General features: G+C 41.3%; 1 protein-coding gene across 9 annotated transcripts in view; it reads left to right on the forward strand.

The window, feature by feature from the left end:
- PDLIM5 (PDZ and LIM domain 5) overlaps positions 1 to 16945 on the forward strand; it is a 127983-nt gene extending 111038 nt beyond the window's left edge. For all 9 annotated transcript variants that reach the window (XM_072863156.1, XM_072863161.1, XM_072863160.1 and 6 more), the window contains 4 exons: positions 7788 to 7968; positions 8975 to 9095; positions 13017 to 13132; positions 13760 to 16945. In XM_072863156.1, the coding sequence (XP_072719257.1) occupies positions 7788 to 7968; positions 8975 to 9095; positions 13017 to 13132; positions 13760 to 13849 (508 nt within the window). In that variant the 3' untranslated portion in view covers positions 13850 to 16945. The remainder of the gene's footprint in view (positions 1 to 7787; positions 7969 to 8974; positions 9096 to 13016; positions 13133 to 13759) is intronic.
- Positions 16946 to 17799: the final 854 nt, after the last annotated feature.

The raw sequence follows: 17799 nt of genomic DNA on the forward strand, positions 1-17799 counted from the left end.
AGTGTTTTCATGCATGGTTTATCTAACAAAACTGAGAATGAGAGTAATAATGGAGGAAAACATTGTGAACTGCTAACAGTCACAGCCTTACAACCTGTTTTACAGAGCACCAGAAAGCTGAGTGGAGTAGAGCAGAAGTAAAACCAAGGAAAAGTAAGCAAGTTAGTTTTCACTTACACACCCATTCCAATAAAACTGAGAAGATTAGCTAGTTGCAAACCAATGAGAGAGTATAGTCTTATAAAGACTAACTTGTCACAAATGTTGGTTTATAAATGAGAATTTCTGATTGAGAAGAGGAAAAATAGCAGGCTCCATCCATATAAGAAAAGCAAGGAATAGAGGTTTAACAATTGCTAGGACTGGATTAATACTCATTTCCTGCAATGTTAGATTTCAAGCTCTTTGGTGGGATCTCTGGCCTTTGGGTATTATGGTAGCTGGTGTCCTTGACTTGTATGACATGGGTAGAAAAGATTAAGCACACAAACACAAGTTTTCCAAATGAGATTAAGTTAAATTCTGCTGAGCCCCTAAGATATCCTATCATTAGCCAGAATTTCATATGGAGGAAGAATTGAATCTGGGTTGCATTGTTTGGTCAGTAATTTCTGACAATTAGTCATGATTGTCTCATCCGGGGAACTATAATCACTTTTCATGTCAATGTGCAGATCATCCCAATTTTCATCTACCTTGCATTTTATTTCTTCCCTAAAAAAAAAAGAGATTTCCTGGGATTACCTTTGGAAGAAGGGGCAGGCAACTCAGGAGGACTACAAGGATGTCATAAGGTTATGCAGGAAGAACATTAGAAGGACCAAAGCCCACCTAGAACTTAATCTGGCTACTGCCGTAAAAGACAATAAAAAATGTTTCTATAAATGCATTAGCAACCAAAGGGGGGCTAAGGAGAATCTCCATCCTGTGTTGGATGTGGGGGAAAACATAGTGACCAAGGATGAGGAAAAGGCTGAGGTACTTAATGCCTTCTTTGCCTCAGTCTTTAACAGTAAGACCAGTTGTTCTCAGGGTATCCAGCCCCCTGAGCTGGAAGACAGGGATGGGGAGCAGAATGAAGCCTCCATAAGCCAAGGGGAAACAGTTAGCGACCTGCTACACCACTCAGACACACATGGGGTGGATGGGATCCACCCAAGGGTACTGAGGGAGCTGGTGGAAGTGCTCACCAAGCCACTTTCAGTCATTTACCAGCAGTCCTGGCTAACTGGGGAGGTCCCAGTTGACTGGAAGTTAGCAAATGTGATGCCCACCTACAAGAAGGGCCGGAAGGAGGATCCGGGGAACTACAGACCTGTAAGTCTGACCTCGGTGCTGGGGAAGGTTATGGAGCAGATCATCTTGAGTGCCATCATGTAGCATGTACAGGACAACCAGGTGATCAGGCCCAGTCAGCATGGGTTTAGGAAAGGCAGGTCCTGCTTGACTAACCTGTTGTCCTTCTATGACAAGGTGGCCTGCTTAGTGGATGAGGGAAAGGCTGTGGATGTTGTCTATCTAGACTTCAGTAAAGCCTTTGACATGGTTTCGCACAGCATTCACCTGGAGAAACTGGCTGCTCATGGCTTGGATGGGCGCACTCTTCACTGGGTAAAAAACTGCTTGGATATCAAAGAGTTGTGGTGAATGGAATTAAATCCAGTTGGCAGCTGGTCACAAGTGGTGTTCCCCAGGGCTCAGTACTGGGGCCAGTTCTGTTTAATATCTTTATCAATGATCTGGACGAGGGGATCGAGTGCACCCTCAGTAAGTTTGCAGATGACACCAAGTTGTGCAGGAGTGTTGATCTGCTTGAGGGTAGGAAGGCTCTGTAGAGGGATCTGGACAGTCTGGATCGATGGGCTGAGGCCAATTGTATGAGGTTCAAGCAGGCTAAGTGCCGGGTCCTGCACTTGGGTCACAACAACCCCATGCAACGCTACAGGCTTGGGGAAGAGTGGCTGGAAAGCTGCCTGGTGGAGAAGGACCTGGGGGTGTTGGTTGACAGGTGGCTGAATGAGCCAGCAGTGTGCCCAGGTGGCCAAGGCCAACAGCATCCTGGCTTGTATCAGGAATAGTGTGGCCAGCAGGACTAGGGAAGTGATCGTGCCCCTGTACTTGGCACTGGTGAGGCTGCAGCTCAAATACTGTGTTTGGTTTTGGGCCCCTCACTACAAGAGAGACATTGAGGTGCTGGAGCGTGTCCAGAGAAGGGCAACGAAGCTGGTGAAGGGTCTAGAGCACAAGTCTGATGAGGAGCGGCTGAGGGAACTGGGGTTGTTTAGCCTGGAGAAAAGGAGGCTGAGGGGAGACCTTATCGCTCTCTACAACTACCTGAAAGGAGGCTGTAGAGAGGTGGGTGTCGGTCTCTTCTCCCAGGTAACTAGTGATAGGACGAAAGGAAATGGCCTCAAGTGGCACCAGGGGAGGTTTAGATTGGATATTAGGAAATTTTACTTCACTGAAAGGGTTGTCAAGCATTGGAAGAGGCTGCCCAGGGAAGTGGTTGAGTCACCATCCCTGGAGGTATTTAAAAGACGTGTAGACATGGTTCTTATGGACATGGTTTAGTGGTGGATTTGACAGTGTTAGGTTAATGGTTGGACTTGATGATCTTAAGGGTCTTTTCCAAACTAAACGATTCTATGATTCTATGACTGGAAGAAATGTATTCTTTTAAAATGTTTTCTTCTTGCTTGTTCAGTTCTTTTGTATTGTTGAACTACAAGGGGAAAGTAATGCATTGTAATATTTCTTCTTTATTCATCTGTGTACTGTGTTTTTAGTGAACAAAACAGGAGAGCCTGTGCTGTGTTTCACTGCAGTTAGGGAGACTTGTTTGATTAGAAAACATGAGCTCTGAATAAATGAGCTCTATAAGCTGTATAAATTTCATTCAGTATAATAGAAAATCAGCCTTTCCACCATGGCTTTTTACAGCCTCTTGAGCCCTGGCTTGGGTTCTGCATCAGAAGATGCAGCTAACTCAAATCACTTGATCTCTAGGGGTGAATCGAGTCCAGCTTGTTTACTTCCATTAGATTTTTGTTCGGATAGTTCACTACCAGTTCAGTTAACATCAGGTTAAATTTTGAGGACTCTTTGCTACCCGATCTGTGATGTTTTGGAGAAATTTTTCCTACTTTCATTGTATATGTCAAGGAAATAAAAATACATGATCTGAATCCCCTTGAAGCAATAGAAAAAACTTATACAAATTCCCAACACAGGTGTACATCTTTTCTAATCCAGATATTTTGCTTCACCGTGAAATAGAAGATTAATATCAAAAAGGTCTACACACTTTTTGGATGAGATTAATCTGATTTGTTGAACAGTTTGGCCTATATAACCATCCTGTCTGTCTTTAGTATTCTGACTTTTTTGTTCCCTGGGCAGTGGAGAGCTTTGGATTTGTGTCTGGTAAATAATAGGCAAGCAGCTACGCACTTTCCTTTTTCATACCATCATTTCAGTTAAAAAATAAATACGAACATAGCAAATCCACTCTATGCTGCTTCTTTCATGCAAGAAACTTCAGTGCTTTTTACAGCACCTGTGGTTTAGCAGGTTTCACTGATGCTCTGTGCCGTGGGGTCTCACAGCACAGTCCACAGATCACTCCTGAGCAGCCAACCTCTCCTCTGGGCCCTTAAATCACTTGCTGCTGCTCCCGGCTTTGATCACATTAAAAAGGAGATGAGCTGCCGCCCTCTAAGTAGGGGAGTGTATTGGTCCATAGAGCAACCTTTGCTCCTTAGTGGCTGCATGAGGAGAAACTGCGGAGCCCTATTTGACAGTACTTAAGCCATTGTCACCTATTGTAAGTGACACCTCTTCATGAATAGTAACTGATACCCACATCTAACTTCTTTGTAATTTGCTGGTGGTGTTTAAATCCTTCTAGTTCTTCATATGTTAAATGCCACTTCAATTATTAAAAGCAAGCATTGTTTCATTTGAGGATGAGTTGACGTGCATTAATCAATGCCAAATATGCCTCCTGTTCACAGCATACAGTGGATTTGAAAGATTGCAATGGCATTCTGAATTCAAGTTTTAGCATAATTACAGCTCATGCCCTTGCTGGTAGCATTACCTATGAAAAGGTAGGAGGAGGATCAAGTGACATTGCATTGTACATCTGTTTTGAAGCCAAAATGTGTTGTGGAGTTGGTTACTTTACACTCAGGTATAGAATAACCATGGCTGGTTGAGCCAAAACCATTTCTTAGAGACAACTTATAACTTTTTAATGTATCTTTAATTATTCATATAGTGATTGTCTGAAGATTCTAGTTTTTTCCAAAGCTTTCATTAAGCTTTTCTTTCCATGTCTAAAAGAATCAAAGCTGGAGGCAAACTAAATTTCCCATGATCTACTTGCTGTGACGGTCTGACAAACTTCTGACATTCCCCGATGAAGACTTCCAGTTCCTGGGCCGTCTTACCGGGTGCTGCAGTGCAGAGTTGGCTCTTCCTTTGAAGTCCAAATGTGGTTTCCCTGGATCTCCATTGAGATTGTACTCTTTGGCATGTCTGCCAGTGAATGATGATTTGCCTTTGTCACCTTTTCATACAGCTTAATTGTTTTTAAAGGCAAAAGGGAAAAAGTATGAATGGTGCTTCCCTTCAGCATCTCCTATACAGAAATTATATACCGTGGCATTTTCAAGTGAGGAGAAAAAGAAACTTCCCAGAGTGTAGACTGCTGTATGGCTAACTGTAAAGTCAGCGGCCTACTTAGCAGATGTGGAAATCCTTTTGATCTCTCTACCACCAATTTTCAGTTCTGGCTTGCTATCATAATGAAAGCCACATGAGGAGCTAGATTATTGGTATACTAATACATCATGACCATACTGATAAAGTTATATTTAGTTACAAGGCGAAAGATAGTGAAGTTACGCTTATATTCTATATACGTTATTTACTTCTCCTTCCAGTTTGCCCCTATATCATTGCTACATGCAGGACCCAGATGTTTTAGGTGGCTACCAAATTTAGGTACCTGGTGATCCTTTGGGGCATAAGATTCTGTAAATACTGTTCTAAATACATCAGAATCTCTTGTAAAAAAAAAAAAAAAAAAAAAAAAAAACAAACAAAAAAACCCAACACAACTGTTTGCCTCTATCTGTGAGTTTGGTTCATGTGGTCTAGATGGTGATGTTGGAAATCGGTTCAGAAACCCTTAGCATGTCCAAGTAGCCTGGCATAGAGGCACATTCATAGCCAACTGTTGCTAGTTGAATCATCCCATATCTTTGGATGGAAGGAAAGTGGGTCTTTAGCACCACCTTTAAAAGTATGTTCAAGTTGACAGAGGCATGTGGGATTTTTTTTATTGTTTTTTGTTTATAAATTGAGAAGGAAGGGTGAAGCCACCTGCAGCCATCTTCCTAGCATTTCATGCCCTAGCTACTTCCCATCAGGTTGCATGAGTGTGTGCATGCGGTCCCCTTACTCAAATTGGGGCTTTAAACTCCTTTTCAGATGAATAGAGCACATAAATACCTTTCATTACTGGAAGTTATCATTTCAATCGCAAAAGTATGCAGAGACCAGGAACACCTCCAAGTTCTGAATATCACGTTTTAGTGTATTTTGCGTGGCAGGTGTTTGGTTTTTTTTTTTCTTCCACGTGCTTTGGGGCAGCTTTTAAGTCGCTGGTATCATTAAGCTCCAGCATCAGCTTGACATGTTTAAACTACGGCCTGATTAAAAGTAAAATTGTATTTAGAAAGCGTTCTTCTGGACACATGTGCGCAGGGAGCCAGCCCGCTAATGGAACACCTCGGAGACATTGTGCAGGGCACGGCCACAGCTGTCTGGGGACTTTGGGAAAGAAACTCTGTAGATGCACTCTCGGGCTGTTCCCCATCCGTCTGGGTTCCTGCGCGCTGTCCTGAATGGCTAACCTCAACTTGTCAGAGCTGTAAACTCTGGAGAGCTAAATGCAGCAGATGTTGTAAAAATTCCTTCCCCTCCCGTCGTTAGTGTACTTTCTTTCCATTGCAGAGCTAACCGAGCCTATCGTTTCAGTGCAGATGGCCAGAAACTCAATCCTACCTGGAGCCGGGAGAGCCTCTTCGGTGTCAGCCCTGCGTTAATGAATCTGTTAAATTAGCCTGTGCTGACACAGTGCACTGAGAGCACTTTGTTGTACCTAAGGGCTTGTATTGTTTGATCAGTACATAACTGAAAGGGCATTGATGTAACAAGGTGCTTGTAGGGCGGCGGGAGGGTATCGGGTTAGGTCAGTGTTTGCACTGCTCAGGCATCCACTGGGAGCGGGGGCCAGAGAGCTGCGCTCGAGCCCCGCTCCCTCCTTAAAGGGCTACGAGCTGCTCTCCAGGAACCCTTTTTCACTGCTTTCTTTGCGGTAATCAGAGGTGAATAGAAGAAAACTGTTGCAGATTAAGTATGTTCATCTTCTCAGAGGGTGTGAGAATTGTCCTAAATCTGTTTGAGTCCCTTATTTTTGACTTCTCATCCTGTTGAAAATACGTAGCATCTCCAGATAAAATGTAGAACAGAAAATAATTACCCTCTACTCTCAATGAAGTTGCTCTCTGTCCTCTGCCCGCTTATGTTCCCATCTTACAGTCAGTATAACCCTGGAAACAAATTTCAAGTTGGTTTTTTTTTTTTCCTTTATTGCTGTCGCTTTGTTCATATGAGAATCTTATCTTACACAAAAATGTTCTTGTAGCTTACTCGATTAAAAAAAAAAAAAATGTTTAGCAACAGGGTGGTGATATTAGTACCTTACACTTTTTTTGCAGTGAAATATTAGATTAAAAAAAAGTAATGCATTACTGAAAGAATGGCATCTCTATTGGTATTGCAAAAACAGGAGATCTGGTGAGGGAGATGAACTTGAACCACAAAGTTCACCTGAAACCTAAATTCTGGAAGGTTGAGTGTTGGTGGGACCTAGGATGCACCTCATTAAAGTAAATAAGTTCATTAAAGGTAGTAGCATGCTGAGTATGTTTTCAAATGAATGCAGATACAATGGCACGTGCCTGGGATTTATGAGTCACAGAGAAGTTTTGTTGACTGAGAAATGGACAGTTTCATCTTGTCTATTAACCTTGTTGCATTAGCCAGACAAATGCTATAAAAACATCATTATTTTGTGTTTGCAAATAGTAGAGGAGGCTCTGCATTTGGAGAAAATGGTCGTATTTTAACTAACTTATGGAGGAGGAAACAAAACCCCAACAACAAAAAAAACCCTCAACAAGTGGGATCGGTTATCCTGTAACAAATTTGTTGGATAAGGACAGCGATTGAATTTTTGTCTCACAAGAAACTGGTGTTACTGGCTTTTAATGGAGTCAAGTCTACTTGAACATTTGTGGCCTCGATACAAATGCACACTGAAAGAGAGCTGATTGTATCACCGAGTCAAACATCTCTTTGCAATAGATGGAAATAGGTGGGAACATAGGGAACATCCTTCTTCTTCTCTTCCCTAGTAGCCGCCACTTCAGCACTGTATTTAATGTAGTTCTAAAATAAGATTTCTGAAATGCAGTGAAACAAAGAGAATTAGTCTTTATTGTGCTCAGGTGTTTCTGGGAGATAGTTCAGTGGGAATAGTTCTAGTCAATACTCGATGCTTTCTTAGAGCCCGTAGGAGGAAAGAGGGGTGGAGCAGTATAAGTTTGTGAACAGTGTAATAACGGCACAGAGGTATCGCAGGTTAAGTCTATTAACAGCTTTTGCAGGAGCCAACCCAGGGGCATTTGCTGACAAAATCTCTTCTTTCTAACCAGAGGACCCTTCTTGGTGGCTTTGGGGAAGTCGTGGCATCCAGAGGAATTTAATTGTGCTCATTGCAAAACCTCCATGGCTTACATTGGATTTGTGGAAGAGAAAGGGGCGCTGTATTGCGAGGTCTGCTATGAGAAATTCTTCGCCCCTGAGTGTTCAAAGTGCCAAAGGAAGATCCTTGGAGTAAGTGACCAGCAACTGGCCTGTTTTTCCGTGGGAACAATAACCACAGTGTTCAGTGCTTCTCTGTAATGAAATTCCCTTTTATCTGGCCCAATCTGCATTCCTCCAAACATACTCTGACATACCTTTTCAGCTCCCATCACTGACAAAATATGGTTTTGGCTCTTCTAGTGTTGAGCCTTTTCAGTCTCTTTGAGAAAAGGTGCTGTAGTCTCCTTGGCTCTTGCAGCTCCTGTTTTCATGAAGCTGTTCTGTAGCTGTTGATTACTAAATTTTCTTGAGCAAAATGCTTTTAATTGGCAGCGTTTTATGAAATTGGAGGATGGTAGGGGAAGAAAAATAAATACTCCTCCTTAACTAAGCTGAGCGCTGGGGAACACGTTGGTTGGCTAGATGTGAAGTACTGAAATATTCCCAGTGGTAATGTAGATAGAAAGATGCATTGTCCTACTCTGCACTAATATTGCTAATTTGAGCCCATCAGCCGATCGTTCACCGCTTTACTGCAGACAGCAATGTGTCTGGACTCTTGTGTAACTGGGGTCATGCAGGGCTCTGGCAGCACAATTCTCAAGTCATATTTGGCACTATAGCGTCTTCCAAAACAGCACAGACCACTCATAATTTTCTCTGTGATGTCTTCTAATTAACTATTCACAGACTTGAAGAGATGTTGGAGATGCTGCTTTTCTTATTTCAGGGCACTGTTGTGGGTGAGATCCTAATTAAAATGGAAAAGGTGAACAAATGAGTTGTTGAATCTGTCCAACTCTACACTGAACCTTCCAAAAAATGAAAGGTTGCTTATGACAAATAAGGAGATGTACCATAAATAAAGCACGTCATTAAGTTTAACATCAGAAGAAATTGCGTGCACAACCCATTTTCAAAGTAGCAGTAGGAAACAAAGTGTTCTTGAAATGAATCAAGTGTGGAGGCATGGTCACCGCAATCTAGTCATCACATCAAAATAATGTGTTAATAACACTTTTTCTAATCCCCACAGGAAGTAATAAATGCTTTGAAACAAACTTGGCACGTTTCCTGCTTCGTGTGTGTGGCCTGTCATAACCCCATCCGCAATAATGTCTTCCACTTAGAAGATGGCGATCCCTACTGTGAGACGGGTAAGAAGCAACACAACCAAAGTTTACTGCAGCTGTGCGGGGAAGCAGAGCTTAACAAGGCTGGAAAAAATAATAATTCCTTTTTCTCAAGCTTCACTTCAGAAGTGTCCCAGCAAATTCATGTAACTTTGATGTGTCAATTCAAAGCAGCGACAAATGCTGTAGAGACTTTGAGTTTGCAGTAGGAGATGTTGGTGAGAATTTCTTCATCGGCTTCAGCAGGAGCAGGCTTCTTGTCACTGTTTTACGTGTTGTTCCTGTTAAGCCCTCAGCTGTAGGTATCAGTGGTACAGCAAAGTTAATTTTAGGGTGACTTACTTTCTGGTTGGCTTTAAAATAATCTGGAGTTTAGGTAAATCTGCTTATTTACTAAACAAGCAAATGCCAGTGGTGTAATGTGTTTTACTCTGAATAACCTTATTCACAGCCAGGAGGGACTTCCAAGAGTAAGCAGTCTGCCCAGGAAGTTTTTTGCAGGATCAGGGATAACATCTGTTGAACAAAAGCTTGGGATAAAAAACCCAGGCTGTCAGGGGAAAAATACAGTGATATCATTATAGCACTGAAGGCCTCATGAGCAATATTACGTGAAAGATGCAGCTTAGAAGTTCAGAAGGATTCTGGTTTGGTTTTTAGCACTTCCAGCTAATCGTATCTTTTTGATTAATATGAACAGTTTTTATTTATGTTGGTTTCCTAGTTTGCTTAAAACTTTCCATGTACCCTTGTGGGCTAGGAAAGAAGTAGGTAGTATTTGTAAAACAATTGCCACAAAATGGAAAAGAAACAAAATTGTATCAAAATTGTCTATTTTCACACTGCATGCTGTTTACATCCATGTTAGAACCATCAGTTGGACCTTTTCTGTGTTTTTCCTTCTACTCTAAGGAGCATTATAGTTTAACTAGAGGTGGAAGTGGATTGACCAGGAAGAGATTTAGCATGAAATCCTAGTGACCTGTTTGGAGCTAAGATTTCCTTCTGGGTTGATCCCACAGTTGTTTGCAGTGGGTGCCATGGAGAGTGCTAGGTACTGAAAGGACGAGGAAAACAGGCAAAATTAATCTAAAATTTCTCTGTCAGAGCGGCTTTAATGAGGTGTTGGCAGATATGAAAGGACGCAGTAGGTTATTGCTAACTCAGTGACACAAGTAGGGTAATGTGTTGCTCCTATTGGATTTGTGGAGCAGCAGAGGAAATGGATATATAAGCAGCATCCTCCACTGTGACAGCACGGTGAAATTTCATCCTGAAGCAATCTGAAGCCCCTAATCTTGGAACCATTTGATGATTCAAAAATAGTACTGGAGGAATCGATAACTCCCCTTTGGGTGGAAAGCTCGTGACTGGGTTTGTTCTGCTAATATTGAATTCTTGTTCCTGCCACCAAACGACCCGTATGTTGTGTGGTGCATTGATTTGTGCTACTGTTACAACTCCGGTGCACAAATGCGCACTTTTCTATACTGTGAGCAGGAAACACTGGGATAAAATGTCAAGAATATTATACTTCTCACAAAGTTTATTTCTGAGATAACTTGTGCTAGCAACTTTCTAATGTAGACACATTCTGTGAGGTGTTATTGGCAGTGATACGTTGTAATGGCTCTGGCGCTCTAACTAGATGTTAATTTGAGATATATTCATTCTTCAAAGACTTTCCAGTCCAGCTGGAGTTAAGAGTCTATGACTAATTTTAAAGAAATAAGGAGTAAATGTCATTGCCAACTTTCCTTCTTCCTAGTGCAAAGAAGGATTCTAATTTTAAATCTGTATTTGAAATTACAACAGCATCGGCTATTAGTATTAAGGGGGTTTAATCTACAAAATGTTCTGGTTTTGGATGTCTGCTAAAATTAAATTAAAAGTTCAGATATCTACAACTTTGATTTTTTTAATTTTTTTTTAAGTGCAGAGTTAGTAACCTAGTTTTGAAAATGCTGTGTGCAGGAAGCATGGATATGTGACTGTATTGAGAAATCTGCCTTGGAAGGCTTCTGTGCTATCACAATTTAAGCATGCAAAAGCAAAAGAAAGCTGATGCCCTTCATTCTGCCTTACCTATTGCCCTTTCTTCAGAAGAAAAGCCAATAAACTTATCAACACAAACCACAGGCCAACTTACAAAAGGCTTTAACTACTGGCACCAGGAAAATAACAGTAAAAGATTCTGTATGAACACAAATGCAAAGAGCTGAAACAAGTATGGTAATGAAACCATGTCCTTTGGGGGGTTTTGGACAGAGGTGTTTGACCATTTGACATTTTTATTGTCTATCTTCTGCTTAAATACTTGCAAACTCATGCCAGTAGTATGGATTAATGAAGGTGATCGGTGAAGCTGTGTCTTGCCACTGGCAGCCATCAAGGGCTTTGCTTTTCCAGACCACTTGTGTTCCCTGTCCTGCTGAGATGCCTCCTGTGATGATGCTTTTTGAGGTCATCATACAAAACACTGTCTTACTAAACAGGACTCTTCCCTTGGGCTTGACACATGTGATAAGCCTCTGTTGGCTCTGCTGCAGTAAGCACTAGAGCGTCAGCAGATGTGTATAATCTAGTAGAGAAACAAAATCTCCTTGTACCCCACTTGTCGCTCCCTGAAAACAACCCCTGACATCTAATTTCCTTGTCAGAGAGTGTTGCTATTAAGGATGGAGTTCAAAGCTTCATTATGGTTGTCACTCTATAGTTCATCTTATAAAGACGTAATGTTGTATGACATTATGTGTTTGGCATGGCAGCATGCTGATCCCAAATTCTCTTCCATTATAGCACTAATGCTGTTGTCTTCTGTGCAGGAAAAAAACATTTCCTTCTTAGAATGGGGTGTTTGAGAGTTGAAATAAGTGGAAAAGGCCAGACAACTTGGGGTGAAATTTAGGTCTGCACAGGTGGGCAGCAGAGGGCTGTGGTGACTTGTAGCCCCTGAGATGGCTCTACACACAGAGGCGAGTTTCACACACTGAGACCATGGGGATGGGGGTGGGTGTCAGTGCCTCCCACCCAACTTTATACATGTATTTTATCCTGCTAGTCTGCACTTCTCTATCTTTTTCAAGCTCTGCAGTCAGTGGGGAATATGAACCGTTTTGTGCCCTTGGCTTTGGTCCCTGCTCTCTGAGACTGCTGGAGGAGCTTTTCTCTGCTGACTCCAGGGGAGCTTCCAGAGGCACCAAGTCAATCCCGTGCCTAACAATGAATGGTGCAAATACCCTTCAGTGATTCCAGTCACTAATAACCATCCTGACACCCTACTGATACTTTTTGTTAAATGCATTAAATATATTGCCTAAAGCCTCTGGTTTGTTTTTGGTTTGGATTTTTTGTGGGTTTTTTGTTTGGTTGGTTGGTTTTGCTGCCTCTTTTTCTAAAGCCACGTAATAAACTCCAGTGACTACAAAACTATTCTGACTTGATCCAACTTGCTAGACTCTGTTTAGGACAGAAGCCCAATGATTGCATGATTTTGTGTAGTGCAGTCTGGGGCAAATATTGTGCCAGAATGTAGGCAGGAGTTCGTTACTCACTGAGGAGGTCTGCCATGTGAACTGCCAGGGTATGCTTTCAAGGCAGAGCCACGGAGAAGGTAAGGAGCACATAGAGCCTCCGTGGGTGCTGTGCAAGGAGTGCGTTTCCCCCCCAAGAGCACACTATTGATCTCAAGGAAGTGAAACACCAGGAAGATGGAAGCATTGCTCACTTGGAAGGATAAGGAAGGAGATGAGAACTGAATAAGTGAGGAAAGGAGGGCATCCCAGTCTTTCGATCTAGGAGCTCTTTATTCAGTGTACCCAGTATTATGAAACTGGACAAGTGCAAACCCACTGCCATTGAAAGAAAAGCACAAAGGTTTCAAAGGGTCAGTCTTGCTTTTATGCATATGCTTCACCTTTAAAATCTGTTTGTATTTGTTTGCAGATTACTATGCCCTCTTCGGTACTATGTGCCATGGCTGTGAATTCCCCATTGAAGCTGGAGACAGGTTTCTCGAAGCCCTGGGCCACACTTGGCATGACACTTGCTTTGTATGCTCCGTAAGTAAAGCTAGTCCACATTTTAAACAAACCCATGGCAGCAGTGCTTGTGCTAACCTGACCGATATGGGAGTTAACAGCTATAACCTCTTTCAATCCTCTGAGCCCAAACAAAAAGCACTTTCCCGGTTATTTGGAAGGTGTGTAGCTATTGTGAGCCTTTGGCACCGGTCCAGAGGAGCTGGCCTGGATTGCAGCCATGTGTCCTAGCATTTAACCCTTGACGTTTACTTCCTCGGAGCAAGCGTTGAAGGCCGTGCAGGAACGGGCTGCGTTTCTAAAGTAGCAAGAGTGTTTTTGACATAAAGACACTGTAGCCAAAGTATCACCTGCTAATACTGTATGACCAAAAAAAAAGGCCCTAATCCTAATGATTCAATATTTTTTAAAATGCTGAACCTAACTCTGCTCCGAGTTAAGAACCTGTGGACTTAAAGAAAGGAAGGTTATGCTTACATCAACCATTAATATTACATCAAAAAGAGTATCCCTAAGAAAAAGGTAATAATTCTTATTCTTTGAATATATTTGTGCATAGAACAATGCCATGATTTGGCATTCTGCATAATGTATGGTGTAATTCATCCATCTGAATTGGGTGATTTTTTCTTTTTTATCCCATTTCAGGTATGTAGTGACAGTTTGGAGGGTCAGACTTTCTTCTCCAAGAAGGACAAGCCGCTGTGCAAGAAACATGCTCACTCTATCAACATCTGATGCTTGGAGCTCATCTTGTGTAACAAATGTACTGAGCAGAAAGAAAGGTTAAGATGTCCGTGTTCACTAATTCATTAAGATTATTTATATATGATTTTCTAGAATGGAAGAGAAATGTGGAAAATTGCGGAGGGGGTTGTACAGTAATTTTTAAAGTGTTTATCAGTTAGGGTTTTGCTTCATAAAATGATAGGAATTGGGAATTGCACCCAAGCCAAACGATTAGAGTGCCTTTACCTCTGCACTTGGCACATTACTGTATTGGTTTCATGATTTTATGACCACATTTATATCTGCTTCAGTATGAGAAGTGAAACATCTATAAAAATAAATACCTGATATTAGAAGTCTTGGTTTTGCTGCTGTTCAACAAATAAAAGGAGATTGGCTTCAGCGATCCAGATCACTTCATTGCGCTGATGTTTTTTAAAGTATGTCTAGAAGTATTGCAGCTAAACTCCATTAAAAGGAACTCAAAGCAAGGATAAGATTACATGGAATATATAGTTCAACAACCGATATTTTTACCTGATACTCGTATACATGAAGCCTCTTGCACAATTACAGGTACCTGTGCCTTTGCAGTTAAATCTCTAATGGGTCTGCAAAGGACAGAGTTTTTTATAAAGCAGTTAAGTGGGGCGGTGGCTATGCTGGTGAATAAGAATAGGTTAGAAGATGCCACTTAAAACATAAATGGGATACTCTAACTAATGTACTACCAGAACACTAGCCAAAAAAACCTGCTAGTGAAGGTGTGTTTGATAGGATGGAAATGTCAGATCAGATCTTAAAAAGAAGGGAGCAGGGAGTTACCCTCTTATGTTCACAGTTCAGTTTTTAGATAGTTTTAAGTGCCTTGGAAAGGGGAAATTGCACTGAATCTGCAGGTAGCAGTGTTTTATATCCAGAATGTGAGACCCTGGTGTTGAATGAGGGAAACTGCTGAAGTGCAACTGAGGACGTTGTTTTTCTCTCAGTACATTCTTTACCATGTAGCTCATGAATATGTGTGTTGGTGGTGTGCCAGGTGGTGTACTTAAAACTTTCTTTCTTGCTCAGCTGTTATGATTTTTATTAGTTTAGGTTTTATTTCTCTCTTTTCCTCCAGATGTAGGGAATATATTGTTGAATAATATAATACTGAGTTAGGCAGCTCAGTATCTCTCGGTTCTTGTAAGGGAGCAGAGAGACAATGCTGTCGTTACGCGTTTACTGCGAGCCAGGAGACGTAGCCAATTCTGTGGCTTGATGTGAATTTCGCCTCCGTACGGAGAGTCAGCGGGAGACCTGTGCACCAGCAAAGTCCCGCTTAGCTTCAAATTAGGGCTTAAGTGGTGTGGAGCAATTGTAGGCAGACAGGGAAGCGGTGGTGACCCTCTGCACAGGGTGAATTTCGCTCCAGCACAGTTGCACAACAGAGAAGGGGGCCCTCTCAGGGCCAGATCAGATTCCTGAAGGAAACTGAATTTACATGCTATTTAATTCAGCTGGGATGTCAGAGCTGAATTGTTAGTCTTTAGTGCTCTTTCCAGTAGACATTAAAAGTAACCATTTACTGGTTTTGTTTTTGGGGGGTTGGTTTGTTGTTTGTTTTTTTTTTAATACTGATACAAAGAACAGGTTTATCCATAAAACCATGGGGAAAAATCACAAAAAATTGCCGTGGTTGAGTAAAGCAATTGTAACAAGGAATGTCAACAAAAGAGGAGGAAAGAAAACCAAAATTGCTGTACTGAAATATGAAAAATATTTGGCTTTCGTATTAATTCAGTGAGACAGGTTCACGTTGTGGGGCTGTTTCACTTTATTTCCTGAAGTTGTTTTTCTTCAATACTACCACGTTTCTTTTTTTAACTTCTGGTGGTACGGAAGAAATGGCATAAAGCTGTTTAAAATGTTTACACTCTTGTGGATGTACCCTTTTGTGAGTTTGGCTGAAAATCAGAAGGGTGGAAGCAGACTGGACCAGATACGGTAATATATGAGCCAGGTTGCTTTTGAAATTTGGTGGAATGTGGAGAAATGAGACCTAGAGACTGAGTTTCAGTGGAGCTATATTGCACATGCGTGAGGAAAGAGGATGGGAATGCACAGGATGAGGCGTTCAGTAATTTCTGCAATTCAAACCTCGCTATTTTAAAGTAGGAGAGAAACTTTTCAGTTTGTCATTGTCCTTAAAATCAAATTGAATTTTGTTTAGTTTCATAATTAATTGGAATTATATTTCTTAATCCATATACTCTAGGGTTTGAAATTTTGCAGTCGTTAATGAATTTGAGGACAAAAGCCTGAAAGGCTCCAATAGTACTGCTTAATTTAGCTGCTTTGCCTTTTAATTTCTGCTTTTATCTATTTGTTTAAAATTTAAAAGGAAGCATAGAGTCACTGATACATAATGAATATTTAATGGCTCTACCAAATTATATAAATCAACTAAAGAAACATAATTTTTATCATTATTTTAATAAGTGAGATTTTAGTAGAGCACTTTATAATAATGCCATATATCTCACTGAATATTTATTACCTTTTTTGTTTAGGACTATTTCATACTGGTATATTTGTATTTTGTTTTATTTGTAAGCCTGCATATTTACCTCTAGAATCTTTTGGGGTGTGAGTGTGTGTATGTGTTCATATATGCACTTCTCTATACATGCACACATATGCGTCTACATTGAGAGACATACATACATATGCACATATACATACGTATATTTGACTGCAGACTTGATATAGCAAAAATCAGCACCGTTCCATCATCATTTGGGGATTTCGTGAGATTCCCAACTATTTTTCATACAACACATGTATAGCATTCATGTTTTGAGGGAATGTTAGGAAGTCAGGAGAGACATGTTAGTAACCTAACTACTGTAGTTTTTTGCATGCATTTTCAGTCAGTAATTATTTTTCTTCCAAAACTGCCTGTAAGAGAATCGCGTTTAACTCTGTTTGAAGGTAGAAGGTCTTTATAAGTGAATAATTGAATCATGATGACAGTCTCAGTATATTGTAACTAAATAATTCATAATTATGTGTAAATATAAATGCTTAATATAACAATGCAATAAACTTAAAAGCAAAAGTTGAGTTATGGTTCAGTGTGTGTTGGTCTGTTCAGTTGTGTACCTGTTTCTTCATGGAGCTACTTGCATCATCTAGCCATATGAACGGCTTTGCAAACAAGAGTAAGAAGGGGAACTACATCAATTCACAGATTACTTGTTTGAATTTCATTTTTTTCATTGTTTTACACTAAACAACCAGCTGTTAAGTCCAGGTGATTTCCTTGCTTGTGTTTAATACTCTTTGGCATCAAATTTTGGCTGTTCACATTTGCAAATTTAATTATAATTAAAAACCAAAACAAACACATAAACCCAACACAAAACCCCAAACTCTGACTGTCCTCGGTTGTTTTGTGGTTTTGGATGTTTTCTTTTTCTGAATCATACTCAGTAAAAGAACGTCATGATTGTACACGTGAATAGATTCAGCAAGGCTAAGTGTCAGGTCCTGCACTTGGGCCACAACAACCCCATGCAACTCTACAGGCTTGGGGAAGAGTGGCTGGAAAGTTGCCCTGCAGAAAAGGACCTGGGGGTGTTGGTTGACAGCCGCCTGAATATGAGCCAGCAGTGTGCCCAGGTGGCCAAGGCCAACAGCATCCTGGCTTGTATCAGGAATAGTGTGGCCAGCAGGACTAGGGAAGTGATCGTGCCCCTGTACTCGGCACTGGTGAGGCCGCACCTCGAATACTGTGTTCAGTTTTGGGCCCCTCACTACAAGAGAGACATTGAGGTGCTGGAGCATGTCCAGAGAAGGGCTACGAAGCTGGTGAAGGGTCTAGAGCACAAGTCTTATGAAGAGCGGCTGAGGGAACTGGGGTTGTTTAGCCTGGAGAAGCGGAGGCTGAGGGGAGACCTTATCACTCTCTACAGCTA

This window comes from Ciconia boyciana, chromosome 5, assembly GCF_034638445.1.
Source record: "Ciconia boyciana chromosome 5, ASM3463844v1, whole genome shotgun sequence".
In the NCBI taxonomy this organism is placed as follows: Eukaryota; Metazoa; Chordata; class Aves; order Ciconiiformes; family Ciconiidae; genus Ciconia; species Ciconia boyciana.